This window comes from Desmodus rotundus, chromosome 11 (assembly GCF_022682495.2).
Source record: "Desmodus rotundus isolate HL8 chromosome 11, HLdesRot8A.1, whole genome shotgun sequence".
In the NCBI taxonomy this organism is placed as follows: domain Eukaryota; kingdom Metazoa; phylum Chordata; class Mammalia; order Chiroptera; family Phyllostomidae; genus Desmodus; species Desmodus rotundus.
The window spans coordinates 98,260,383-98,287,143 of record NC_071397.1 but is presented as its reverse complement, the minus strand read 5'-3'; the positions used below and the strand labels follow the sequence as shown (position 1 = coordinate 98,287,143).

The 26,761-nt window shown below is 55.5% G+C and overlaps 1 protein-coding gene across 1 annotated transcript in view; it reads right to left on the bottom strand.

Annotated features, from left to right (window-relative positions):
* Positions 1–26,761, bottom strand: part of IGF2R (insulin like growth factor 2 receptor) — a 97,163-nt gene that overhangs the window by 25,281 nt on the left and 45,121 nt on the right. The window contains exons 11-29 of the mRNA XM_053913616.2: positions 23,599–23,763; positions 20,615–20,755; positions 19,368–19,511; positions 18,734–18,871; positions 17,856–18,000; positions 17,176–17,353; positions 16,415–16,530; positions 15,825–15,993; positions 14,460–14,639; positions 12,023–12,124; positions 10,138–10,239; positions 8,483–8,678; positions 5,738–5,908; positions 4,871–5,014; positions 4,610–4,785; positions 4,309–4,396; positions 3,554–3,769; positions 2,684–2,814; positions 2,316–2,413 (exon numbers count right to left, since the gene is read on the bottom strand). Coding sequence (XP_053769591.1) covers positions 2,316–2,413; positions 2,684–2,814; positions 3,554–3,769; positions 4,309–4,396; positions 4,610–4,785; positions 4,871–5,014; positions 5,738–5,908; positions 8,483–8,678; positions 10,138–10,239; positions 12,023–12,124; positions 14,460–14,639; positions 15,825–15,993; positions 16,415–16,530; positions 17,176–17,353; positions 17,856–18,000; positions 18,734–18,871; positions 19,368–19,511; positions 20,615–20,755; positions 23,599–23,763 — 2,800 coding nt within the window. The remainder of the gene's footprint in view (positions 1–2,315; positions 2,414–2,683; positions 2,815–3,553; positions 3,770–4,308; positions 4,397–4,609; positions 4,786–4,870; positions 5,015–5,737; positions 5,909–8,482; positions 8,679–10,137; positions 10,240–12,022; positions 12,125–14,459; positions 14,640–15,824; positions 15,994–16,414; positions 16,531–17,175; positions 17,354–17,855; positions 18,001–18,733; positions 18,872–19,367; positions 19,512–20,614; positions 20,756–23,598; positions 23,764–26,761) is intronic.

The window sequence follows — 26,761 nt, the reverse complement described above, 5'->3', positions numbered from 1 at the left end:
CATCTAAACAAATCATACTGAGACTGCAGAACACAGAAAAACATATACAGAAAAGATAGCTTATCTACAAAGGAATGAAAACAACTGGTCCGGAGCAGGCTCTTAAGCAACGGTATGCACGGGAGGGCAACAGAGGCCTTCCAAGTGCTGACCAAGCCCACACAGGAGCCCTTCACCCGGAACCCTGGACTCAGCTGGACTGGAGGGGAGGAGTAAGCCTCCTCGAAGCAACCCCGAGAGTGAAACCCACTGACTCTGCTAGGGCTGCCAGGCAGCACTGCCGGGGGTGCGGGGTGTTTCCCAGGACCCGCCAGCTGTGGTCACAGAACCGACACCTGGTTCCCTCACTGTCCCAGGTGACGCTGATCTGCTGTCGGCACAAGCTCTTTGTCCCACCAGGGACCAGCGGCAAATAGCGTGCAAGCGAGCACTGTGAGCAGCACTCACACTGAACCAAAAAGGACTTGGAGAAGAAGGAAAACTAAGAACGATAGGGTAAGATGCAAAAAGGAATGGTGAGTCAAAGAGAAGTGGTAAGTTTCTCTGCTTTAAATAAAAATGAATAGACACAGTCAAGTAAGCAACGGCGATTTTTAAAACTGGCACAATGACTTCCCGGAGAGGCACGAAAACAGGCTTGAACTCTCACACGAGGCACTAGCCTGAGGAGGCGCGGCAAGGGCGTCGACACCACTGTGCTACTGGAGAAGCGGGTAGAGCGCTGGATTAGCTTTGGGTTTTCGTTAAATCAAGAACACATGTTTAGTCCTGGCTGGTGCGGCTCAGTGGATTGAGTGCTGGTCTGAGAACCAAAGAGTTGCTGGATTGATTCCCCAGTCAGGGCACATGCCTGGGTTGCAGGCCAGGTCCCCAGTAGGGGGCGTGCGAGAGACAACCGTACTTTGATGCTTCTCTCTCCCTCTTTTTCTCCCTCCCTCCCCTCTCTCTAAGCAAACAAACAAAAACGTTTAAGGCAATCATTAAAAAATAATGAATTATAATTCAGTGAACGGACAATAGGGTTTTTAAAAAGAAAACTGAAAAATTATAATTAGTATCCTTAGAGATAGTTGTAAAAACTTATTAGAAATTTTAAATAAATATTTCCAAAAGACGGCAGAAAAAGTTCAGAAAATATTCCAGAATGGAATAAAAACACAAAGAAGACCAGCAACAAACTTTCCCCAGCCATTCAGGGTACTTGTAGAAAAGGGGGTAATGCCTTCAAAAGAGAGAGGACATTATGTTGGACCTATAATCCTACCCCCCAGCCAATCAGCCTTGAGAGCAAAGGAAGGGCACCGTCCAGCACCATGCGGGTTACCCCCCACACAACCCTTCTCAAGTCTGTGAGGACGCACTGCACTCGAACGAAGCGAAAGGGGACACACGAGCCCGGGGGCGGTGCGCCTGTCTGAGCCGAGCGACCCCAGAGTGAGCACGGATCAGACACCAGGGACCCGAGCTGGGAGCCAGGGGCCTCTTGGCGAGGCGTGACTTCCCGGGCACAGCGTCGTGGGGGCACAGCGTCATGGGAGCCCAGCGATCTCAGGTACAATGGGAGAACAAGGCGTTCTGTCACCAACAAAGGGGAAACGCTACAAAATGCCCAAAGGAAAAAGCTACCAAGGCAGCCACGTTCCAAGTGTGAAGCCACCTCAAGGGCACCTGATTCTTTGGAACAACTTAGGAAACAGAAGGAAGGGGATCTTTTGACCTCAACAGCCTGCTAGCGTCCTTCCAAAGGAGCAGGCCAAGGGACACAGGACGATGCCATTTCTCCACAGGTCCAGTCACACCATGTGGTTTTGTAGTAAATGCTGTCGGTGAGCTTCTAATCCTTCAGATCACCCCGTGAATAAGGCAGGGAAGACATCCAGAGTTACCAGGCACAACACAAACATTCTAACCCTGACAGCGGTTCGCAGCAGTAGGGAGGGGCGGCGGGGATGCAGAGCGGGCGGGGAAGTGGAGAGAGCCTTCTTCACCCATGCACCCCCGGACCAGATGTGCCTGAGGGACGAGCAGAGGCCAGGCGATGTCCTGGTCACTCTACTCCGCATACAGCTGTGACTCGTACGAGGTTTGTTTCGACCGCCATCGCGTCCCATGAACTTCAATGCAAAATAGCCCCAGACTCGGGTGAAGGGTTTGGGGGTTAAGCTGCCCCAGCTCCTCCGTTTCCTGTTAAGGAACTCAGGAATGGAGAAGTCTCCTGGCGAATCTGATCCCGTGCTCCAGACCACGAGCCTCCCAAGCACTGTCCTCCCAAGCTTCCCACTGCCCAGAAAGCACGAACGCAGGCAGCCACTTACTTGAGCGAGCACTCGGTCACGTCGAAAGGCGGGCAGGCGTACTGCGTTCGCCACTCGAACAGGTAGGAGCAATCGGACGTCTCCCTGAGAAATACAGGCTGGGGGGGAGGGTCAAGAGGGACACACATGTGAATTGGGGGCTCCTTCTTCAGTTTACACTGTGATCTTCAGAGTAAAAACACTAAGGGATCATTACGTTCCCCGAAACCTACACAAACCATTCCCGGTCTCCACGGTCTCTGGAAACAACGTGTTTAAACTAAGTCCAGCAAGACCGGCGGCGAGAGCAGAGTCGCTCTGGGAAGATGGGAGCGGCGAGGGGCAGCGGTCCCCACGGCCGCAGACATGCCCAGGCTCCGAGCGCTCACCTTCTGGGTGCTGTGGTCGCAGTAGAAGAAGATGGTGGTCGAGCGCCGGTACACCTTGTGGCAAGTGTCTCCCCCCGTGTAGTTCATTTTCAGCAGTCCGTTCTCGTAAGTCAGCTTCTGAGTGAGGAGACCTGGTGGAGAAGCAGCTGATTAAACCAGGATCCGTTCAGGAAGTCCCCAGGATGCCACCCTCACCATGACAGACATGTGTTGCATTGCACACCGCAAATAAAACCCCAAATAAACAGGTGACCGAGTAGGCCTGGCCTACCGGCACTGTGTCCCCTGCTTTCTGTCACGTCACCACAGGACGAGCAAATCCAGGCTTGTTGCCCAGGCGGGGACATTACGGACAAACTACAGGATAGATGACACACAGACCCTCCTCAGCTCGGCCGGCAAAGAGCATCACTGCGGCTACATGGCCCCTGAGGGCCGCCCCCAGTGACAGCAGCTACGTCGACTTCTTTTTTAAAGGCTCTTCAACGGACCATCGCTTGCCCGGCTGCTGAGACAGCATGGCACCTACAGCCCGACCCGTGAGTTTGAGCCAAATCCTTTCTGAAACGGGTCCCCTCTGGCTCAATTCTAGAAAGCGCTACCTCGGAGCACCCGCTGCTGGCTAGCCCTGCGCGTCCTGAGGCTGCAACGAGGAAAAGGAATCGAACCTTAGACCCCGTAACCGGCACGGCTGAATAAGAGGGAAACAGAGTCTAACAGTGTTGGGCAGCACGCATCCCAGCTAAGACAGCGACAACCAGACACACGTTCAGGAGCTGCCCGCGTCGAGGAAGACACCCTCACTCCTGTCACACCTCCGACGCCTAACCCCACCAATCGGCCAGGAGCACAGGAGAATGCCCACGGTACCTGCCACTCTCTGGAATCCCAGGGGCCCCCGCTTTTCCTGACACGAAGAGACCGCCTTGGACCTGTCACCGGTCGGGCAGACGTTCGAGGACAGCTTCCCGCACACCCGGATGTAGTAGGTGTACTCCCCGGCGTTCACGACGGTGTCGTTCAGGGCAAGCGGCTTCAGGTCGTACAGGTTGCCGTGCCTCGGGTCCTGCACCTCGCAGTTGTCCCCTGCGAGAAGACGCAGGTGGAGGGTGGTCACAATTACACACTCGTTCACTTTCAAGAAGAACTTACACCACTTTTCATCAGACACGGGCTACTTTAAAACAGGCATCAAAGCCTGTTTCCATGTTACCTCACTTTGTTTATGTACATCCATAGTACAAACTTTCTAGAAAAGCCTACAGCCCAGAGGAAGATCTGCTTTGATGCAACAGAACAATAGCCCAGGCCAATGTGTCCAATGTGAGGAGGTACAGGAGGGAAACACGCCTGGTACAGTGGGCGGTGCAGTGCAGGAAAATAACTCGGGGATAAAACAGTTATCCTTCCATGTCTAATCGCTACACTGTATCTGAAACTAATATGATACTGCATGGCAACTGTAACTGAAAAGAAAATTCCCTAGATAAAAGTAAAAAAGAAAAGAAAAAGAAAGAAGTCGTCCATCCCCTGCTGAGCATTTCTGATCATGCGCGTGGCCCGCAGTGCAGCACCTGGGCCCTGTCGGGGGGGGGGGGGGGGGGGGGGGCGGCCCTGCGCCTCACCTTCAGCTCTGATGACCGGGCAGGCTTCCACCGTCCTCCAGACGAACACGTACTCACACTCATCCAGCAGCTGAAACGTCGGCGATCCCTGTAACCAGAACCAACAGCTTACTTTTTTCCCATTTGTTAAAAAAAAAAGTCGTTTAACCCCCATGAGGAAACTATACCGCACTGTGAACCACTAAGACCTGGGGGAAAAGAGCGCATTCCAGCCACACGCATGAGAACACGGGCAAGTTTTAAATTGGACGGGAGACTCAGAGCTCAGAGGGGCTCGGGAACGGAAAGGCCACACACGCACCGACGTCTGCGCACACTCGAGTGTTATCCTGGTGGAAAAGCGCTGGTTCCTGCACTTGTCCCCATTGACATAGACGAGGCTCAGGGACCCATTGGCCGCAGCCTGAGGACTGATCTGCACCACGCCCAGGTTCCAGCTGTTGCTCTCTGTCACCAGGCAGGATCCCACTGCACTGCCTGAAAGAGCGGGCCGGGAAGTTCGTTCGGGGTGGGGGATGGGAGGGAAGGCTGATGGAACGCGAGTCCAAAGCTCCAAACTCACCGTGGCACCCAGGGATGTACGGGAGGGGGGTGCACACACTCAGGTAGAAAGTCCCCTTTTTTCCATCCACCGACGTGTCCACAGCGACCCAAGGCTTCCTGACTTTGCTTAGGCCACTCAGGTCGTACTCGTTCCCGGCCAGGTCTGGAACACACGGGACCAGCCGGCACCTGTCAGCTGGGGGGCACAGCCCTTCACCCCCACTGAGGGCCGAGGCCGCCCAACCGGACACCCGTAACTGAGAATGAGGCAGTCCACAGGAACGCACACCCACTGGACCCTCAAAGCCGCTGCTGACGTGAAGCACCATCGATGTGGGGGCAGGGGCCACCCCAGAGGCTGAGGGGTCCTGGAGCCACCTTTCAGGGTCCACCTCATGCAGCTTTATCCTCTTTTTATTTCTTCTCCCTCAGTAAGAAGCTCTGACAAGTGTATTTGATTTCTTCCCCTAAGTTTTCTTCTCTGTTCTAAGCAGTTTCTGATCCCGAAATATAGCTTAAAATGACTACTTATCCCAGAATCTCTTCAAGAGAAACATTCCAAATCCAGGCATCACCCAAAGAAAAAGTGTAGCAAATGACACGCTGCCTGTGAAATAACTGATCTCACACACAATCACTCATGTGCATGCGCACACATTCACACATGCTCACATGCACACACGCCAACACCCACGCGTACCTGCAGGCACACACTCGTGCATGCACAAACATGCATACCCGTGCGCCCGCAGGTGTGCTCACTCACGTGCACACACTAGCAGGTGTGCACACAGAGGCACATCCACACATGCACATGCACACACCCCCACACACTCACATGCACACACCTTTGACGGGCCCCTCAGTGCCCAGCCCCGAGCCTCACCCGTAACCTGGCAATCCACCGGAGACGGCACGCAGGCCAGCGCCGTTTCAAACTCAAAGAAGGTGTTCCGGATCCCCCGGCCGGAGTCGATGTCCTGGTGCAGGAACCTGGGGGCTCCTGGGTAGATGTCGTCATTGCAGATGAAGCGGATGATGAAAGCGTCGCTAGACCCTGAGGAACAGCGTCGTCACAGGTGGCCCCAGGACAGCGCTTCTGCTGGGGACAAGCCTCAAGCCACCTCTGAAACAAGGCTGTCACAGCGCCAGCTGCGTTTCAAGGGACTTGATCTGAACCAGGGCGGCCACTCCCGTCGTAGCAGAGACCCACGTACAGGCAGGGCTCTACAGGGAGCCTAATGCCCTGGCATTCTTACACAGGGTGGGGCGAGAGAAGGTTTACAGTCTTGAGTATGAGAAACGGAGTTCTTTCTTGTGTTATTATTAGTTATTGTGCTATTCTGCATATGAACGGCTGTAAGCCTACTTTTGCCCCACCCTGTATTCCAGAAAATATACAAGTGCAACATCTGTTTATCAGTGAAAGCATCAGAAAACAATGTAACACTCCTGTATGGGTTTAATCAGCAGTATTACTAGGTTCCTGCTACCCACAGGATGAGACACGGAGCTTACATCCCACCCACTGGCCCCGATCGTGAGCCAACACCACAGCCTGAGACAGGCAGGATGGGCATGACAAATTCCAAGGGCGGCGGGGATGGCGTGTGACAGTTTGAAAGGCAGCGGCCAGGCTCCCTGAAGAGGTGACATCTGAGCAAACGCTGGAAGAAGGTGAAGAAATGAACCACGTGGCCATCTTGAGGGAAGAGCTTTGAGGGCAGAGGGAACAGCAAGAACCGAAGCTCAGGAAGGGAGGGTGGGCAAGAACCAGCAGGTCAGAGGACTGAGCAAGGGGCAGGGGGGAGAGACCCCCCCAAGAGAGAAGCAGCAGGTGCCCGATGCCACTGCAAGAGCACTGCCCTCCACTCTGGGTGCGTGTGCTCAGTGCAGAGAACGTCCCTCAGGCTGCTGTGTGGAGCAGAGACAAAATGGGGGCAAGCAGCGGGGTGGGTGAGGGTGCAAGAGTGAAGGACCCCACAAACACGTGACTTCCCACAGGGCTAGAGGGTGTGCAGTGTGTAGGACCCCGTGAACATGTGACTTCCCGTGATATCTGCAGAGGAAACTGGAGCCAAGAGCGGTTAAGGGAGGAGCCTAAGGTAACACAGCCGGAGTGCGGGTTACATGAATGAGCCCAGCCCCGGAGCGCTGGGGCCTGTCCGCAAACCCAGCAGAGAGCAAGTGTTCGCAGTTGTAGCCACACGGCCACAGCGGTGACCCTGTAACACACAGAGAACTAGCCTCCAAGTTGCAACACAAGAAAGCAAGCACATGTCAGTGCCTGAACCGGTTCCTTTTAAAGCAGAGTCTGAAACTGGAGAGCAAAGCCATTACAGAAAGAGTGGAGCCGGGGTTTTCTCGGGTGTCGAGGTGACCAAAAGCTGAAGACCTTTCCACCTGTAAAGCAAAGGGCCACCACCGCCCGGCCCTACTCCAGAGACCTTCTTAACCCTCCCCTAATGACAAATGGCACCCAACGGGCCTGATTCCTTTTCTGAAGGACAGCCCTTCAAAGAGCTGACAGCAACCCCAGACCCACGTTCTCTGTCCCTAAACAGACTCCCCAGCCCTCAGCCACCCTTCCCGGGAGTCACAAAATGACCCCTCTGCTGTCTGCCCTAACATTTCTCTTCCTCGTGTGCTGGGTTTTCCGTATGTATGAGCCTGAGTTGTGACACATGAAGTTAACCAATGACTACAGACTGTCACAAGTCCTAGGGAGCAGGGCCATCACCCACTCCCCTCTGGACACCAGCTTCCCCGTCCTTAGTTCACCACTGAGTGGCGGGAAGAGGACAGATTAAAAGCCACGTGGGTGTGGATTCAAACATCAGCCCTGCTGCTTACTAACTAACGTGCAACCCTGGGCAGACCACTGCACCTCGGGGACTCTGTGGCCTCGCCTGCAAAAGAGAAATGTGCTCACTGGCCGAGTCAGGATTAGAATCCAGATTAGAATCCAAAGACCCGGACCCTAACCCTGATGCTGCCACCAGTGAGCTCCTGGCTCTGTCCAGGGCACAGGGCCGTCGCAGGTCTTCATCACCTGTCAAGTGAGGGGACGGGAGCACTGATGAGGGTGGCAAGGCCCAGGGCTGGGTGAGAACCAAGCAGCAACGTGCTCCTGGCATCCCAACACAGGAAGCCCTGGGACAGCACCCTCCACCCAGGTCTCTGACCAGATCTTGTGCCTTATCACACCAAGTCCCTGCTGTTCAGCACAGTTGCAAAAAAGAGCAAAACTGCATGTGAAGATACAGTGGAGACTGAGTGGGAGGAGAAGAGGGAAAAAAGTAACTTTTTAACTGACACACACCACTTCTTCAGTACCTGAGAGAACCAAGGTAGAAAGACAGAGACAACATCCATGTCAGAGGGACGACTGACAAAGGACACCTGGGAGGAGGGAGCGAGCGGGCGTCAGTGGTTGGCAACCTCTCTAGGTACAGGATCAGGCGTGTGGGACCTGGGCGAACGCCAGGACACATCGTGGGGAGCACATGTGCCCAGAGGCAGGAGGACTCTGAGACCCTGCTGGGGCACTGACATCACACTCAGAAAGAGTGCCGGTCACAGAATGGCCAGGACACTTGTCAGCCACAAGGCTAAACGGTTCTGGGCTCACCTTTGGCATCCGAGTGCAGCCCTTCGTAGGTCAGGGTTATGAAGCCCTCCGTGGACAGCTGCAGGCTCTTCTCCATCCCCACCAGCCTCTCTGGCTTCAGGTCCTTGAGGTCGGCTGTCTGGGTGGACGCCTCGCAGCCAGAAGCTGGCTTTCCTTTCAGGGTCCCGCAGACCGACATGGTGCCACACACATTGAACTGCAGGCCAGGGGGCAACACAGACACGCAGACTCAGGCTGCAGAGCTCGCTGCAGACGAGAGCCCCCAGCCCCGGCCCCACCGGGCGGGCTGAAGGGCTGTCGTTCGCTGCTCCAGCCCCCTGCCCCCACGTTTGGGCAGTGAGGCCCCGCAGTCAGTCCGAAAGGCCGAGAGCAGAGCGCACAGGGCACGGCCCACCTACTGCCTCCGAGGCTCGGTACACGTTTACGTACACATCCATCCTCACGCCTCCCCACGCAGAGACACATTTCCGACCATAAAGCACCATGGATGACAAAGGGCAGACGTGAGCCAGAATTTTCCAGTAGTTTAAGTTAGAGGAAGCACACATATCTGAAATCGTGTTAATTAGGAGTATGATGTGATACCCCTTTACCTCTTGAAGATGTTACCATTTCACTTAAACTTGGTTACAGTCACTATAGCTACAAAGATGGAGTAGAGCAGGCTCCAACTTGGCGTGAAGACAGAAAGGCCTCTACGTGCTGAGCGTGCATGGACAGTGTATACAGAAAAGGTTTTGACACTGTCACAGACCACCCCCGACTGTAAGAAAGTGTTCTATAGGGATTGTTTTTAGCATGTTCCCTACAGGGTTCAAGTAGGTTCCCGTGTGCCTCTCACACTCTTTTAACAGGCAGCTACACACACCCTCACCCATTGTGATCAAGTTAGAGCCCACCCGGCACACACCAAACTCCAGAGTGGGGATCGGGGGTACAGGGCGGGGAGCCATGACCCCGGGTGGTGCCGAGCCACGCAGCTCACCCAGGCGTCTTCCTGGGCCGTGCAGTGAGCTGCGTGCTCGCTTCTGCGTGGCGTGTGCCTGCAGAGTTCCCCTCTGCATCAAATCCTCATAGAACATTCTCATGCCAACTTTGTTTTCAATGCAGACTTTGCTACAAGAATTTAAACAAACCAAAGTAAAGGTTTGTTGGGGTTTTTTTTTAAGCTTTCTCCCTTTCGAGTGGTGCTCAGTTGATGCACAATGGAATTAACGTGGAGATCTTCCACCTCGCTGCCCCAGACTTGCTGTCAGGGCTGTCTATGAAGGCAGCGCTGTCAGAAGATTCTAGAACCTAGCCACTCAGCTGTTTCCCTTTTACAGAGCAATGTAATTACCACTTCCTCTTGACTGGTGCTGCAGGGCTCTTTCCATCCCACTGCTGGCCCCACCCCCGGGAGCCTTTCTAGCAAGCTCCCAGGGGACGCTGGCGCAGCAGGCGCAGCAACTCGAGGACTAACTTATCTTCTGAAGAGTGACTCCCTCGCGCCTGCACGGTGCCGGGATCGGGGTGATGGCGTTACCTCATTTCCCCTGAAATGTGGACCCTCGTCTCCTGGGTGACACCTGCCTCCCCAGTCCCCGGCGGCAAGCGGCTTCAACACACTCTGTCCCCATTGCAAAGCCAACGGGAATTCATCACAAACATCTTACCAGGAATGTCTTCCCGATGCCGGAGACCACGTAGCCCTCAGAACTGTTCAGCGGGTTCAGGTCAAACACGTACCCGCTGTTGGGGTCCCGGATGGCACAGGCCTGTGTGAACCGGGCGGAAGAGACACCGTCAGGCCCGGCCCCCGAGGGCACAGCACACACAAAGCACATCGGCCCGTGCTTCTCCCCCGACTCCGACCGGTGAGAAGAGCGTCCCGTGCTCATGCCGCAGCCCTGCCCAGGAGCCCCCGAGTCTGTCCCAGCACGGGGCTCAGGCAGGAAACACATCTGGAAGCTCCTAGACTGCTGCTGACCTCTGAAGGAAAGGTCAGGAACAATGAGAGACCCATAAATGACTTTTAAAATCAAATTAAGAAAGTCATTTAAGTGTGCTGTTATCTGCCCTGGCTGGTGTGGCTCAGTGGATTGAGCGTGGGCCTCAAGGGGTCCACCAAGCACCAAGGGGTCACCAATTCAATTCCCAGTCAGGGGTTGCAGGCCAGGTCCCCAGTAGGGGGCACATGAGAAGCAACCACACATTGATGTTTCTCTTCCTCTCTTTCTCCTTCCTTTCTCCTCTCTCTAAAGATGAGTAAATAAAATCTTTTGAAAAAGTGTTCTGTTTTCTGTCTCAGGTATGCACTTAAAGGCAATGGGAAGGATAATGAGGTACCTCACCACCCTTTCCCCTAATCTAGGAGGCATGGTTGAGCCCCACCCCCTCACCCCACGTCTGCGTTCTGCCCCACTGAGCACAGGTAGGGAAAGGAACAGCAGCCACACCCCAGAAAGCACCGACCAAGGATGGGGTGCAGCCTCCTATCCTCCCTGGGTACCCACCCTGTGCTGGGGACCTCGTTCAGGTGAGCCTAGGTTTGGGGTTAAAGGGTCTACCTCCTAGCAAGACTAAAGCAAGGAGGGAGGGAGACAGGTCCCATTATAAAGGAAAACTTCTAGGGCTATGAAAACAGGAGGCGCCCTTGGGAGGTCAGAGAACCACCACAGAGCAGTTGCTCGGCTCTGTAGTACAGGGTTTGCCGAGGGCAAGTGCCAAGGCCACGGTGCCCAGACCACAGCGAGCACACAGACGAGGCAGAGAAGATGGTAGGAGACTGGCTGGAATGAGTGTTAAATCCTTGAGGATCCCAGTGACATAGGCGGGCTGTGCCCCACACACGGTGTCCCGGTGACATAGGCAGGCTGTGCCCCACACACGGTGTCCTGGTGACACAGGCGGGCTGTGTCCCACATATGGTGTCCCGGTGACACAGGCGGGCTGTGTCCCACATACGGTGTCCCATTGACACAGGTGGGCTGTGTCCTACAGGTCAGAGGTCCCCAACCCCTGGGCTACAGACTGGGCCACAGCCTGTCAGGAACCGGGCCACAAGCGAAGCTTGCCTGAGCTCTGCCTCCTGTCTCCTCCCCTCCCAGCCTTGCCCCTTGACACCTGAACTCTGAGCTCCTCCTCCTGTGCGCCCCCTAAATACCAATCTTCCACAAAACCGGTCCCTGGTGCCAAAAGGGTGGGGACCGCTGCTATAGGTGACGGGCACTGAAACATTTTAGGTGCTGGAGTGATGATTAGCCACTCAGATGCCTGCAGTGACAGAGAACCCCAGAGCCCACGGGGTTGCCGGTGCCACAGCAAAGGGGAGGTGGGAAGAAGGAAAAAGAAGGGACCTACAAGTAACCCGGGAGCCCAGGGTGGGAGAGGAACGAAGGACGACTCCTGGGAACCTGCTGTCAACGTGGAGGAAACGGTGATGCGGGTCACAGATCCGGAGTAAGGAGGACAGGGTGCGTGCAGAGCCGGAGGCGCGGCAGGGGGGCGGGGGGGCGGGGGGGAGTCGGGGCAGCTCAGGCCTCAGGACGGCACACGTACCTCGTCTGTGTCCGTCGTGATCTGGATCGGACAGGCGGCCTCTGTGTTCCACAGGAAAGTGACCACACACTCCCACACCAGAGAGAATATCGGGTGGGTATTCTGAAAAGGGAGCGTCCAGAACAACACTCAATCTAGGAAAGCGCAACCCCATCTAACCAAAAGAATGCCAGCCCGTCACTCGAAAACGGCCGAAAGCTCCTGATGCTTCATTACGTGTCGACCGACAGGCTTGGTGCTTAATGAGCTTTCTCTAATTGCAGCCCGTGCCCTCGTTGCTCCTGCTGTGCAGTTACCCTCCCTCAGGCTCGGAGGCTAGGAAACGCTCCTGAGGCCACGCCAGCAGCCAGTGGTGGAGCTGGGACACAAACCCAAGCCCGAGTCCAAGTCCGTGCCCGTGAGAGCCGCTCCCCACCGCGTGTGGGACGCCATGAGCCAGGACGAAAGACTACAGAGCATTATGATTTCGTGTGTGTGAGCTCACGGACAGGCAGCACTGACCAGGGGGGGCCCCCAAGGAGAATCCTGGTGCTGCCAGCGGGCTGTTTCTGGATGGCGGGGGTTTGGTTCCACAAGCATGCCGGTTTGTGAAAATGCATCCAGCTGTTAGTACCTTACAATCTGTGCGTTTCTCTGGGTGTGTTTCAATACAAAGTCCCCAAACATGTGCCACACTACCTTATGGGACAGCACCCCCTCACCACGCATGGTAGGGCCCCGAGCGGCTATGTTTACTGAACAACAAGCGCTACTGAGAGTCCCATGAGCATTTCTCAGCTGGCTGACAAGGACCCCTTGCACCAGCTTCTACGATCGCCCAGTATCTGTGCACAGGTGAGAAAACCAAGGCGCAGGCTCCAGGCGAAGGAAATGAGAGTCACGTCACCCCAAGTCCACACCTTGCCCACAAACCGCCCTCTGACCTGGGAACGCCCCACCCTCTCAGCCTCAGCGTCTCCCACAGTAAAATAAAGACAAGTCCGTCCCGTCTCTGCCTCATGGAGTGGTTGTGGGAAGGCTCTGAGCTTCCACCGTGAGGGTTCTGTGACTTGTCCAAGTCTCTGTGGGCACGACCTTCTTCACCCGCTGAGTACTTCCTGAGCCCACAACACGTACCGGGCTCCGTGCAGGACATGCAGTGACAGTGTGAAATGCTTCCCCAACTAAAAACACTGTACGCACAAGGGGTCACGGGACTTGCTGGAATAGCCGCACGTCACCATGGCGACAAGAAACCAGACCAGACTGGACAGGGAGGTGGTGAGCTCCAGAGACTGAGGGGAGACGGGGAGCCCCAGCTCGGCTGACAGGTGTGTGCGTCAGTCTCGGCTCTGCAGCCCTGCCTGGCACAACTGGGGGCTGTGCTGGGCCCGTGGGGAATTCTGTCCCTTATCAGAGACCTCCTTGAACTCTAAAAAATTATCTTAGAAAAACATCACGTGGGGGCAGAGGAGAGAACGTGGGGTCCGCGGGACGGCTGGAATGTAAGTGTCAAAGTCCACCAGACTTATGAGAAGAGAGAACACATTCTGCTACTTCACTTCAATGAAGCTGGAAGAAGCTGTAACACACCCTTAAAAAGTGGACTTTTAAACAACTTATTAAATAATAAACATGGGTTCCAATATCTCCACCCTGCATTTATCTGACAGTTCGGCAATCACCTGGAGAACACACAACCCAGACACAAATGTGAAACTCCAGGGCGGAGAGCAATCTGGTCTGAGATGGTAAAGTTCTGGAAGCGGAGGCCGGCGTGGGTGCACACCTCTGTGCAAACATTTATGCCACTGAACGGCACACCCAGAAAACGGGCACCCGGTGAACTTTACGTTACGTATTTCTTGGCATATTTTTTTAAAGCAATTGGGGCTGCAAAGAATGACCCCGAAGCATTCATACTTGGGAGTTTTCTCTTCCGTTCCAGAGCCCAGAGTGAGTGAAGGACTCACAGCCCCAAGCGATCTCCGCCACCTTCCCACTTCCCGGCCTGAACTTCCTAGTCCTGCTTTGGGAATGAAGTACATGTCCTTCCCTGTTGGGCCTGATGTGAACCGAGCCTCAGAGCTTCCTGTGGGGATGGAAGGCGTGCTAAGGCCTCTCTGCTGCTGCCGTGACCCTCGGTCACTGACTCGCAAGAACTAACAGGTAGGATGGGCCATGCAACTCGGAGAGAAACCTAAGTCTGCAGACACCCTACAGTGAGTGTCACCCACCAACAGCCAGAGAACGGGCTTCAACTTCAGACAGCACAGGCGCAAAGCCCTACTATGCACTCCCCGCCTCCTCCCGTTTCCATCACATGCTGACCGAAGCAGAATGAAGAGCAAGCGAGCTCTACCCACCCCCGACTGGTTCGGCTCCGCTCAGAGACACACCCCAGTTCTGGTCACAGAGTCCCGGGAAGAGCCCCGGCCTCGGACGAGCAGCACCTTACCAGGCTGCCCCTGGAGCAGATGAGGTGGATCCTGGTGGTGTAGGTGGTCTGCTGGCCGTCACTGGTGGTACAGGCCGAGCCGTTCACGTATTCCAGCAGGAGGCTGCCGCTCTCCTCCACCGAGGGGCCCGTCTTGGCCACTCCCAAGTTACTGACGGAGACCACTTCGGAGAATGAGCCCTGCAAACAGACATGCCCGTCAGGGTCCCCAACTTCATCGCTAGCACGGAAGACCTTTGTTCCTCGCCACAGTCCGTGGTCTAGGAAGTCGCCGCGGTCACTGCGTTAGTGTACACAGAACATGGGTTCTCACACATAGGAAACGTGTGCCTCTATGAGCATAGGTCTCGCCCAAATAGGAGCCCAAACCCTCAACACAACTCCCACTGGTAGGTTCTCTTGCCCTTGCTTCACAGCAGGAAGACAAGGGACGGCCCTGTCCAAGGCCGTCCCTCTAACGAGCATCAGAGGCGTGGCTCAAACCCCGTCCACGCTGCCTGGAACCAGCAGCGCCGGCCCCGCACTGCCCACCCCCTCGCGTCCTATCCTCTGGTCCTCTGGGCAGGAAAGAGACCAGGGCACAGAGCATGCTCTTGTTCTACCCCAGTGGGGGACGTGCCCGTCGGGCCCTGGTGCCCACGTGCCAAATGCCTGTGGAAGAGCTAAGGGCACTGGTTTGGGGCAACCAATGTGAGCGAGCAGACGAATCCGCATGCATCCGTGACTCCCGAGCGCAGTCAGCCCTCCAGCAGACTGAGGCCCTGCCCCCCACAGTGTGCGCAAATGGCACGCAAACACGCCATGGGGCCCGTGCTCCACCACGGCACACCGGACACCCCAAGCTGCCAGGGCACAGGCCAGGGCGTTTCCGACACGCTGCTGTCACCGAAGCACACGTCCACCTTGGAGACTCACCGTGCAAAAGCACAAGGAAACATACAAAGTGCTGGCGGTGACCACACCTGCCCAACAGCGAAGGCGGCCTGGTGCCCAGGCGAGGCAGATGCATGGATCAGCGACTCTCCCTGCTCAGCCAGGAGCAAGGGTGTTTGGAAGCAGAGAGCATTCTTTACAGATGCCCGCTGGTCACTCAAAGGCACTTTTGATTCGGGCCAGCCAGACACCGCCGGGAGCTTCCTTTGCCCCCCCCACTGTGAGCAGAAGCCATCAACGCCCAGGCTTGTTCGGGGCTGAAACCTGAGCAAGGACTCATGCACAATCGCACCCACACGCGTCCCACTCCTACCCAGAGGCCCCCGCTGCAGCGGCCAGCCCCACTTTGGGATCTGGGAGCCCCGAAATGACCACACCCTCCCGCTGAGGCAGGTACAGGGGAGAAGCCGACGGCCAGGTGGGCAGACTCACTTGATTGTTTTCATACTTCATCTGGCAAGCGGAAGCGTATCGGTCGCAGCCGGGCACCGGGCTCAGGGGCCGGCACACGTTGATGTAGTATTTCCTCCACGTGCTGTGCTCGCCCGCGCTGTCCAGGGCGTACCAGTTTCCCTCGTGGCCGCCCTCGGATTTCGCTAGCCTGCGATTTCAGAGCAAAGTGAATGTTTCTGAAACCCACGGATTTCATCCTGACAATTCCAAGTAGTCAGAGGAACACAGAACAAAACACGCCCTCCCAGTCAATTAGAGGCTGGCTCACCACGACGCGAGACGCCCACGCGCATGCCTGCCTTTCGCTGAATTCGGGGTGCAGCACAGCTTGCGCCGCCCCCACGCTCCCCGTACTGACTGTCACTGATTTAAATGACGCAGCTGAAACTGAGGCTTCGTGACAAAAACCAGTTCGTACCACAAAGGCTACCAGACCCCTGCGAGAACTCGTTCTGCACACCCCAGAGCTGCCTGGACTCCCTATCAGCGCTCAGTCCTGTGCTGTGCGTCGGCAAGGCCTAGACGACCTCTGCACTCCCCGGACCCAGGGCAGGCTGATGCCACCTCACCTGGAGAGATCGTACTGCTCCATGGTGGGGGCGTCGATCACCACACACTCCAGGGGCTCCTCCGGGCAGGCGTAGCTGGTGTACCACCGGAAGTTGTAGGCAGAGTTCTCCTCCTCCTTCCCCATGTGACAGCAGAAACGAGGGTGGAGGGCAGAGAGAGAGAGAGGAGTATTACGCACAGCCGGCATTAAGAAAAACCCATGACTAGGACGTTTTCTATAAACAAACACTGTAGGAAACAAAGTTTGCTGTGCCCACCTCATTTTTATTAAAAGGAAGAGCATCCAGTAAAAGTGAAGACAGAAGTCCAGCCTGTGTTAAGTGGGAATGAGGCAGGGTGCTCGTGTGCTAGATTGGCACTCAAGTCCAGCGGGCTGGCGGGCTATCGCCAGGAGTGGAGCCCACTAAATAAACAGCTCGGAAAGCGAACACTGGCCCTGGGTCCGAGCAAATCTAAAAGGATTAAGTAAAATCTCAAGAGGCAACAAAGTGGCCAGGAAACCAGACTAAAAATAGCTCTGCTTCTAAGTAAACGGCCACAGCAGGCAGGCCAGCGTGTGAGTCTAGGGGGGCCAACTTGATGGCTTGCCCCCAGGGACACCCCAGCTCCTAACACGTCTCACTCCGGAGACCTCGCCAGCCCTGTCGTACCACTTCCCTCTCCCCCTGCCTTGGTGAGACTGTCGGCCTCTCCCTAGCGCCATGCACAGGCGCGCGCGCGCACACACGCACACGGGCACACCCACACAGCACATTCCTACCTGATACTCAGGGACACCCACGCCGGCGTCTCGGTCACAAAGGAAGGTGATCAGCGTCGCTCTCGGAGTGTGCTTGTCATTATTATAGGGCGTGCCGTCTTTGTAGTTCAGCTGGATCATCCCATCGTAGTATGAAAGCTTAGCATTACTCTGCCCCAAGTTCCAAGCCTTGTTATCACTAAAACAAGCAAATGCCTCTCAGAGAAGATACCAAGACCAGATACCGCCCTGCAATGCTGTGACCCTGGAGGAGGGGCTCGATGTGCAGGGTGGGGCTGCGGACCACCCTGACTCTGCATCAGGATCTGTCGGCCCTGTGAGGGTGAGGGGGCCACCCGGCCCCCACTCGGGAGCCCAAACCCACAGCTGGTGGGAGGGACAACTCACTTCATCTGAACTAGTGAATGAAGGCACATGATTTAACGATCTAACACCTGAGAAGAGGCTGCTACACAGCTGTGAGGCCTTTTGTAAGCCCGTCCCTCTTTTGCAAGGGTGTGGCTGCACCTTCTGTGGGAAATTAAACTCCTAGCATCCTCTGGTGAGCAGGCTGCATCTTCCCAGTGCCCGAGGGCTCACTGTGAAGCCCTGACGTTTGCAGAGAACAGGCCTGATCCTGACTGAGACACCTGCTGCCCGAGACACCTAAGGAGAAACCGTAACCGCACGCGGTGGCTTGCCTCTTCGACACCTGGCAGGCCCCCGAGCCCGGCTGACAGGACCCCAGAGACAGCGGGGCACACACGTTTATGTAGAAGTCATACTTCTCGGTCTCAACCTTGTAGCCGTCCTTCTTCGTGAGGGGGGACAGATCAAAAGAAAACCCTGCGGAAGAGCAAAAACAGTCCACGATGGAAGGCCAGTCGGACCACAGTCAGGAAGGACGGCCCCATGCACAGTTCCTGCCATGTCCCCGGGAGACGCATTCATTACCCTGTGACCCTGTCACCCTAACAACCCTACGCGGAGCCTGTAACCGCCGGTCAGTCAAGTCAGCAGTGTGTCTGAAGTGGGGTGAGCCCCACGCAATGACCTTCGCAAAGGGTCTCCCTGAGGTCGGTTTATTGGCCAGAGACTCATGAGAAAAGCCCTTTCAAACGTGACTCATTCCCCCGTAAGCCCCAGGGCGTGCACTTAGCAAACCTACTGCAGCCAGGAATTTAGGGCACATTTGTCATTATCACAAGCCTCAAACGTCAGATTTTCCAATTTTGGGTCAAACCATGGTAATATCATTTTAAAACAGGTTAGTTCTAAAACACTCATAGAAAGTATTTTTTCAAAAAGCCTAATAAGCAGGCCCTGGCTGGTGTGGCTCAGTGGGTTTGAGTGTGACCCCATAAACCAAAAGGTCACAGGTTCAATTCCGGGTCAGGGCACATACACGGCTTACGGGTTTGGTCCCCGGTCCCGGCACATGCAAGAGGCAACTGATCGATGTTTCTCTCTCACATGAATGTTTCTCTCCTGCTCTCCTTCCCTCCCTCTCTCTCTACAATCAGTGAGCACGTCCTTGGACGACGATGAAATGCACTACGCAGGCCCAGGTGACACACACCTGCCTGGGCGTCCAAGACGGTGCAGTTGTCGCCCTCAGTGCGGGACAGCACGCAGGCGGCGGCCGTGTGCCACTCAAACTCATAGAAGCAGCCATCCTCTCGGGCAGCTCTCAGCGCTGGGGCGCTTTCTAGATCTCCTGTCAAGGGCAGGAAACAACCATCACAACCGTTCCCACCAACTCCCCGCTTCTACACATCGTCCCACGGATGCTGTGTGAGTCCCAGCACACGGTGAGTTACACCTACAGAGAGCAGAGAGAGGGGCGCTGCCCGGGGCTGGGCAAGGGGGATGGTGAGTTCGTGTTTAATGGGGACAGTGTCTCTCTGGGAAGATGGAAAGTTCTAGAGATGGAGGGTGCTGATGGTGCACAACACTGGGGGAGACTAGGGGGACAGGTGCAGGGAATAAGAAGCATAACTGGTAGGTACAAAATAGACAGGGGGAGGTCAAAACTAATATAGGAAATGGAGAAGCCGAAGAACTTCTATGCAAGACCCACGGACATGAACTAAGGGGGCAGGAGGGACTGCTGGAAGGAAGCAGGGTACCGGGTGGAGGGAATAAAGGGGGGAAAACTGGGACAACTGTAATAATATAATCAATAGAATACATTTTAAAAAATAAATGCTTACCTGGTTTGCACACAAGTGTTATATTAGTTTGTATTCTCTTGTTATCACCACAAACATCACCATCAGAATAAGAGAGTTGAATGTTTCCTTTCTGTTTTGTGGGAGAGGAAATAAATTTGCCCAGACTTTTAATTTCGTTCTTAACTGGAAAAAAGAAAAGGGAAAAAACAGAAGGCAAGATTAAAAATGATCACACAAAGAGACACCAAAAACCCGCCAAGACCCAGCAGGCGAGCCGTGTGTGGCCCCTTGCTCGGCCGGCCCGCCGGGCCCAGATGGTCGGTGAGATTTTTTCTTGAGTAACAAGTTTGGCCGGGTGGTGGCAGCCACCTCCAAGCTTCACAGCAAAGTGCGAGAAAGAAACCACCACCCCCAGCCCACAGGAGGCAGAACGGGCAAGCAGGCCTGTCCTCCCATCCCGTGAAGCAACACTGCTCCCCGTTCTGGGGGCCTCAGCTCCCCCAAGATGCAGGGCTTGGAAAAGCACAGACAAAAGGCCAGAGTGTGTCCCAAGAACACAGCAGAAAGTAACTAAACCGATTCGGAGAGCCAAGAAGGGGACCGCTCAATTCTTGGTTCGGCTGCCTTTCACTGTGAAGTTCTGAAACCTCGTGCCACGTCCTTCTTAAATGAAGGCATGGCCGTGCCTGGGCCTGCTCAGACAGACACAACACTGATTCTGAATAGTGGGGTCATTCCCGAAACCCACCCGTGTTTATGCCTCATTCCATGCTGGTGAGGAATCTGAATTACTCCCCCTGCCTGTCATTTTCAACATGTGTCTTAAGTGGCAGCTAACGGGCTACATGCAAACATCAAACTGAGCCGTCTCTGCAGGACAACGCCTGACCCACACGACCACAGAAGGGACCTGAGGGGACAGTGCTCGCAGACAAAGGATACAATATTAGGTTCCCATCGCCTTAACTTTTGAACAACTCCAGAGAATATAAAGCTTTTAAAATACCAGTGCCAGTTCTACCCAAGTCCTAGCAATGTCATTCCTAACCAAGCATTTTCCAAGAGTGTTCTCCGTCCCCATCATGGTGCCCACCCCCCTTGGAAGGCTGTGGCCACCTCCAGCCCCGCCTCGGTCTCCATCCCAGGCTGCACCGGTACGACCGGCAGTGGAGTCGTGGCTTTCTCTGCCCTCCCTTATCTGCTGAAGGCAGCAGGCGAGGCTGAGCTGAACCACAAGGAGACTGTCCGCTGCCCCAGGCCAGGCTCGGGCTCGGGGCGGCACTTACCCACGGAGCAGGCGGCCGCGTCCTCGGGGCAGCCCCTTGCCCCGCCTTCCCGCAGCAGTCTGTGGCAGATGTTGATGAAGAAATGCTTCCTCTCGGTTCCCTTCTGGCTGCCATCCACGGCTTCCCAATTCTGTTCCACTTCTGTTAAAAAAAAAAAAAAAACCTCCTTTAGCTGAAGGCAGTGACAGCGTCTGGGTGAGTCACACCATAAAGGACGAGTGAGTGGAAGGGAAAGGCCCGAAGCTTTCTCCAAGGCTGCCACGGTTCTGGACCGGACAGGTGATGGGCACGGCCCCTCCCCGAAAGGCTCAGGCCTCTCATTTAATGGGACAGAAATAAGCCACCCCCACACCTCCTCCAAAGAGCACATGTAGCAGGAAGGACAGACAACAGTGAAATTCTCCCAAGGCCCAAAGTATGAAATCAGAGACCAAATAGCAAGTGCAGACACCAGCCGGGCCGTCGGGGACACACCCTCCATCAGCCCACCAAGGCGGCCAGTGCGGCTACCAGAAGCCGGCCACCTCGCCCACACAGCAGGCCAGTGTGAGGCCGGCTCAGCGCCACCAAAGACGCATGGAGGTGTGTGGCCCCTGAACTCCAGCAGCCCATTTGCCATTCACATCCGAACAGAAACAGGTCGAAACTCCACCGCAGGCAGAGGGGGCATCTGCCAAGGGCTGGGGGCAGCACACCAAAGCAAAGGGTCGTCCTGAAAGGCAGACTAGCCCCTAAACAGAGGCCGAGGGAGTGAACTAAAGCTGTTTGAAGAACGGCCCAGGGCCCTGACTGGTGCAGCGCGGCTGACTGGTGTCATCCCACAAAGCGAAAGGTCGCTGGTTCGGCTCCTAGTCAGGGCACAGGCCTGGGTTGCGGGTGCCGTCCGCAGTCGGGGAGCGTGCTAGAGGCAACTGACCAATCTTCCTCTCTCACACTGGTGTTTCTCTCCCTCTCTTTCGCCCTCCTTCCCCCCTCTCTAAAAATAAATAAATAAAAGCTTCAAAAAAAAAAAGGGGGCACAAACGTGAGCACACCCCTCTCACAGACTGGAGGCTGGGTGTCGACGGTGCCGCTACAATCACACTGGCGGAATGCCACCCAGTGTCACCAACCTGGAGGGACACACAAGGCCCGTGCAGGCAAACAGGGCATGCGTGGCTCTGAGGGTCTAGGTTAGGGCGGGGTGGGCGGCATGGCTGCAGCACAGGGGTCGCCCCAGCGAGAGGAGGAGGGTTTCAGCTCTCTGCACAGTGTCAGGAGAGCCACGGGGTGGGGACCAGTGCCAGGCTGGTGGGGGGAGGTCGCCTGAAGGGATGAGTGCACCCTCGCCTCCCCCACAGGCCCCAGGCTGGGTCTGGCCCTGAAGCGTTTTATAAAAAAGGCTGGAGAGTGGGATCTGATGCCCCCACCCGGTTTACTGAAGAACAACTGAGGCCTGGGGACCATAGGCAGCCTGCTCAAAGGACACAGCCGGACACGGCCACACCAGGCTCCACCCAGTCCCTGATAGGGGTGCGTGCTCTTCCCACCCTGCGGAAAACCAGTCTCTCTGGGAGCACACAGAACTAGCCGGGCGCCGCTCTCAGCCGCTGAACGGGTGCCGAAGTGCAAAGCACAAAGAGCGTCAATCTCCATGGTCCCCGGTTCAAGGGCCAGCTCTCCGGCACTCCCCCAAGGAGGGCTCCCCTCTCAGCATCATACATTCCAAACCAGACGGGACTCAAGAGCACGAGTTCCTGTCACAGCCGGTAACTGCCACTTCAGCCAACTCATTCTCTCTGCTGCAGGTATTATCTCCGCTTCACAGACGCAGCGGGCTTCTACACAGACTGAATGCCAGGGCTGCCAAAGAGATAAACCTAGGAACTTCCCAAACTAGATTCAGTTATCGCTGTGGAAGCCCTGTTCTCATCGGTCAGTCTGCTCTGCCCCCTGCTAAGCTGTATGGCCTGTGGGCAGGGGCCCCGAGCGTCAGGTTTGCTATGGGTCTGCAGCACGGGGTCCGTGCCTACACATAACAGATGCTCAGCAGGCGCCCGTGCGGCAAATGAACACGCCGGCCTTGCGCGGCCTCTGCGACAAACCCCACTGCACCCTGACACCACGCTGCATGGCACCCCGGGGGCTCCCACGCCCATCCTCCCCTTGGGCTCACCAAAGACTCGGGCGCTGGACAGGGAATGCTGATCCCGGTGTGCAGACGGGGGAAAAGCGGCAGAGACGTAGGAGGGAAGCATGCAGTCCAAGGCACAAGCCAACCCAGTTCACCAACCCACACACCAAGCCCTTCGCCCTCTGAGCTGACAAGCCCCATGTTCAGTGGGAATCCTGCCTACTTCCAATTTAAAGTGTTTTCATTTCAGATGCCATTGACCTGTAACACTGTATCTGTTTTAGGCGTACAACATAATGACTCACTACATGTACATACTGCAAAATGATCACAATAAACTTAGTTAACATCCATTACCACGGGGAGTGGGAGGCGGTGATGGGAACTTGTAACATCTACTCACTTAGTAACAAGAGTTCAATTTAAAAACAAGAAACAGCGTCCATGACAAGGCACCAGGCCTGGCACACAGGAGGCAGTGGTAAGGTTAGCGCGAAGCACCCCGCATAGCATAGCAAACAGTGATGCCGACCTCATATTCAGATATTCTGCCTCCTGATTCAGTGTCCTTTTTATTTGTTTTCTTTTCAGAGAGACGGGAAGGGAGGGAGAAAGAGAGAGAGAGAAACATCTCACCGGTAGCCTCTCACACACACCCCAACCAGGGCCTGAACCCACACCCCAGGCACGTGCCCTGACCGGGGACCCCTGGGACCCAGGCATGTCGCTCTGCGAGACGGGAGGGAAAGGCCATGCCACAAGGGGCTGACAAAGGAAACAGTAACCGCGCTTCCAAACGTATCGGGCAGGAGGAAAGAAAACATTCCCACAAACACACACGCATGAGACAGACCGCGCATGGCAGCCATACCTGAGTGCCGGGCCAGAGCGGACAGGTCGTACCGCTTCTTCCCGTCGGTGACGCTGCACAGGAGGTCCTCCTTCTCTTTGACACATGCATACTTCGTGTCCCACGTGAAGAAGTAGGTGCAGTCTACCTCCCCAGTGAACACCGGGGACCCTCTCCCGCCGTTACCTGTGGGAGGAATTCGCAAAGGAAAAATAAGACTGTCGTGCGACCAAACCCCAGCACACAGGATGCCCAGGCCAACCCCGCAGCTACGCAAACGCCTGTCCCAGCTGCCTGGGATCAGAGGCCAGAGATTAGAGTGGCTTCTGCTGAGTTTCAGATCATCCTAATCCCTCAAAGGCAGGCCAGGGTCCCTTTCCTCTGGGCAGCCGGTCTCAGTGAGACTTCAGGCTGTCTGCGACACCTTCAGTGGGGACGAGACACGAGAGCTAATGAGGACTGTGGTCAGACCAGAGAGTCACCGGAAGGGAGGCAGAGGCCAGAGCTCAAGTCCCGGGAGGGCCACTGGCTTAATGATGTCAGTGTGAGCAGGACAAGTTCCCTGGGCTAACCCTGAAAACAAAGTGAGAGAGCGCTCATTTCCACCGCCGCTGCCCACTGAGGCGCGCCGAGGTCCACGCCACCTCGCCCGGTCACAGGCACGCCAGCAGGAGGCGCCAGCGCCCTTCATTCCTGGGGTCTCAATCAGGGCCGGGGTCTCAGCCTGGCCCACCGCCTCGAGGGGGCCCCACAGGGCTCCCAACTGTGAGCCCCCACAGGTCAGCTCTACTCGGAAAGCCAGCTCTTCCTGGGTCACTCCCCGGGTCCATGCAGCCTGGGATTCAGAGAGCTTAGAGACTTTCCCCCTTACTGGAAATCCTCTCTCCTCGCCTCCAGGCGGGTGGCCATAGGACACAGCTCCCCCCGCCCATACCCATGGTTTAACAATTCTCCCTGGACCTCCCAGGATCGCCTCTCTTGAGGTTTCATGCCCTGAAGTGCACAATGTTCTCCAGGAAAGAGAAACAGTATTTTGTACCGAAGGCAAATAATGTTTCCACTGCAATCTCTATTAAGCATATAAACGCCGTAGTTATAATACCCAGTACTGAGCACGGGCTGAGCCAGGCACTGGGCGGGTACCCTCGTGCTGTGTGGGGGCTGGGTACAGAAACAGGCTGATTTAAGTGCTTTGTAAAAACTGGCATATTTAAACCTAAAACCCTATGGCACAGTTACAATTTCAGCCCCATTTAGTAGATGTCGGGTGGCTAAATAATTTGCCTATGGTTTCATAGCTAGAAAGCAGAGGCGCCCAGAATCAAATCCAGATGGTCTGGCCCCGGAGCCAGGCCCCTCGGCACAAGGCAATACTTCCCTACACCACTGCGGGTGCTGCTGCTTTTTCCAAAGTACCCCACGCCGTCCTCTTCAAGAAGCACTGCTCCCAGGTTCCTTCCTGACAACCCAGCACTGCAGCCCCCACCCCAGGTGCGCCGGGACCCCTGCCGCCTCCGCAGTGAAGGAGCGTGAGGCTTGCTTGCCCCTTTCCCACCCACATGGTTCAGAGAGTTGACTCCTACTGGCATCTTCTCTCTCTTTGGGAAACATCTCTGTTTCTGCACGCTCGAAGCCTTTGCTGTGTTTGTCTTTCACCAGATGAGCTGGCAAACGATTACATAAGACTACAGAGGCTTCCAGCACCCACCCCTACCTCGGAGCTGGCTCTGCAACGGAAACTTACTCATGCTGTGTGGGAGCGCTGACGCTGTCACCAGTGGGGCGCATCTTCTCTGTCTTCGTACTTAATCCCCCAAAGCAACTGTAGGGAGCTCGTAAACCAGCACTCCCCTCTACCAGACCACACTGCTTTGTTTGAAGCACGGGGGGCTTTGCCTTCAGGACCCCTACTCTGGGGGCTGACGGTGTCCATCCTTGGGCAGGGCTGAGGTGAGCTTTTTGGCATCTCTCTGTCAATCATACAGTTCCCAAAGCGCCGGCCTAGCTCTCCTGACTCCACAGCCCACTCCCCACACGTCACAGTGACGGAGAAGTGGGTTCTCCCGGGGGCACCGGGGAGCTCTCCGGCTGAGTAGCGGCAGCACCCACTCCTTCATCCTCTGTGGCGCAGACAGCGCTACCTACTCACCACACGGGTTCCACTGTCCCTCTAGGCTCACAGCCAAGCTGCATTTCCAGCCTCCCTGCCGGGGAGGTTGGCCCACGCCGCTTAGCTCTGGCCCGTGAAAAGGAACTGCTGCTCCCCTTCTGCAAAGTCCCTGGGGGCCAAGCCTACAGGCAGCAGCAACCAGTGACCACCTGAGTGACCACCTGGAGCAGAGCCCCACCTCCGGCGCCTACAACAGCCTAAACAGAACTGAAGAAAATAATAAACCTTTAATGGAACGAGCCACTTAAATCTGTGGGTTTCTCACTAGCCTATCATAGTAAGTTACTCTTCCCCCAAAAATGTTCTAATGCCCTTATTTGAGACAATAAAAGACATCACATTACGTAAAACTAGAGGTTAAGTTATTGAAACAAATGGTTAAAAATATGTCGTGGCTAAAAGAATAAATGCATATACATTGTGTCCTGTAATACATGACCCATAGACTCATAAGCACAAATGATTCCTGGAGACCCAAGTTCAACTATAAACCACGTTATGCCCATAGCTAATTAACACCGGTCACTGGCAAAAACTTATTACATTTACCCAAAAAGACAGAAGGCACCACAGGATCTCCTCTAAAAGCAAAAGAAGTAACTTCACAGCCTGTACAGCCTGCTCCGAGGTCTGACGTGTCCGTCACAGCGAGGAGGACCCTTAAATATCTGGCCGTCCAGGTCCGGCCGCAAGCAGGCTCAGAACCCCCACCAATGCGACATTTCTCCGTCAGGTCTCCTGTCCCCATCATGATGAAAGCAGCCCGACGAAGCTCCAAGTTGGTGGCATTAGCCCATCGTTGTTAATTTTGTCAAATCGGAGTTGGGGTGGAACATTACGTCCCATTGGTGACATGTGGTTTATATGGAGCAAATTTGGGAAAACGTCAATCACTTAATCTGAGTGGCAGGGATAGAAATTTGCATTGTGATGTTCTTTCTACTGGAATGTATGAAAACTTTTGTAATGAAAAATAAAAGGAAAAAATGGCCTTCCGTGTTTCCTGAAGCCTGT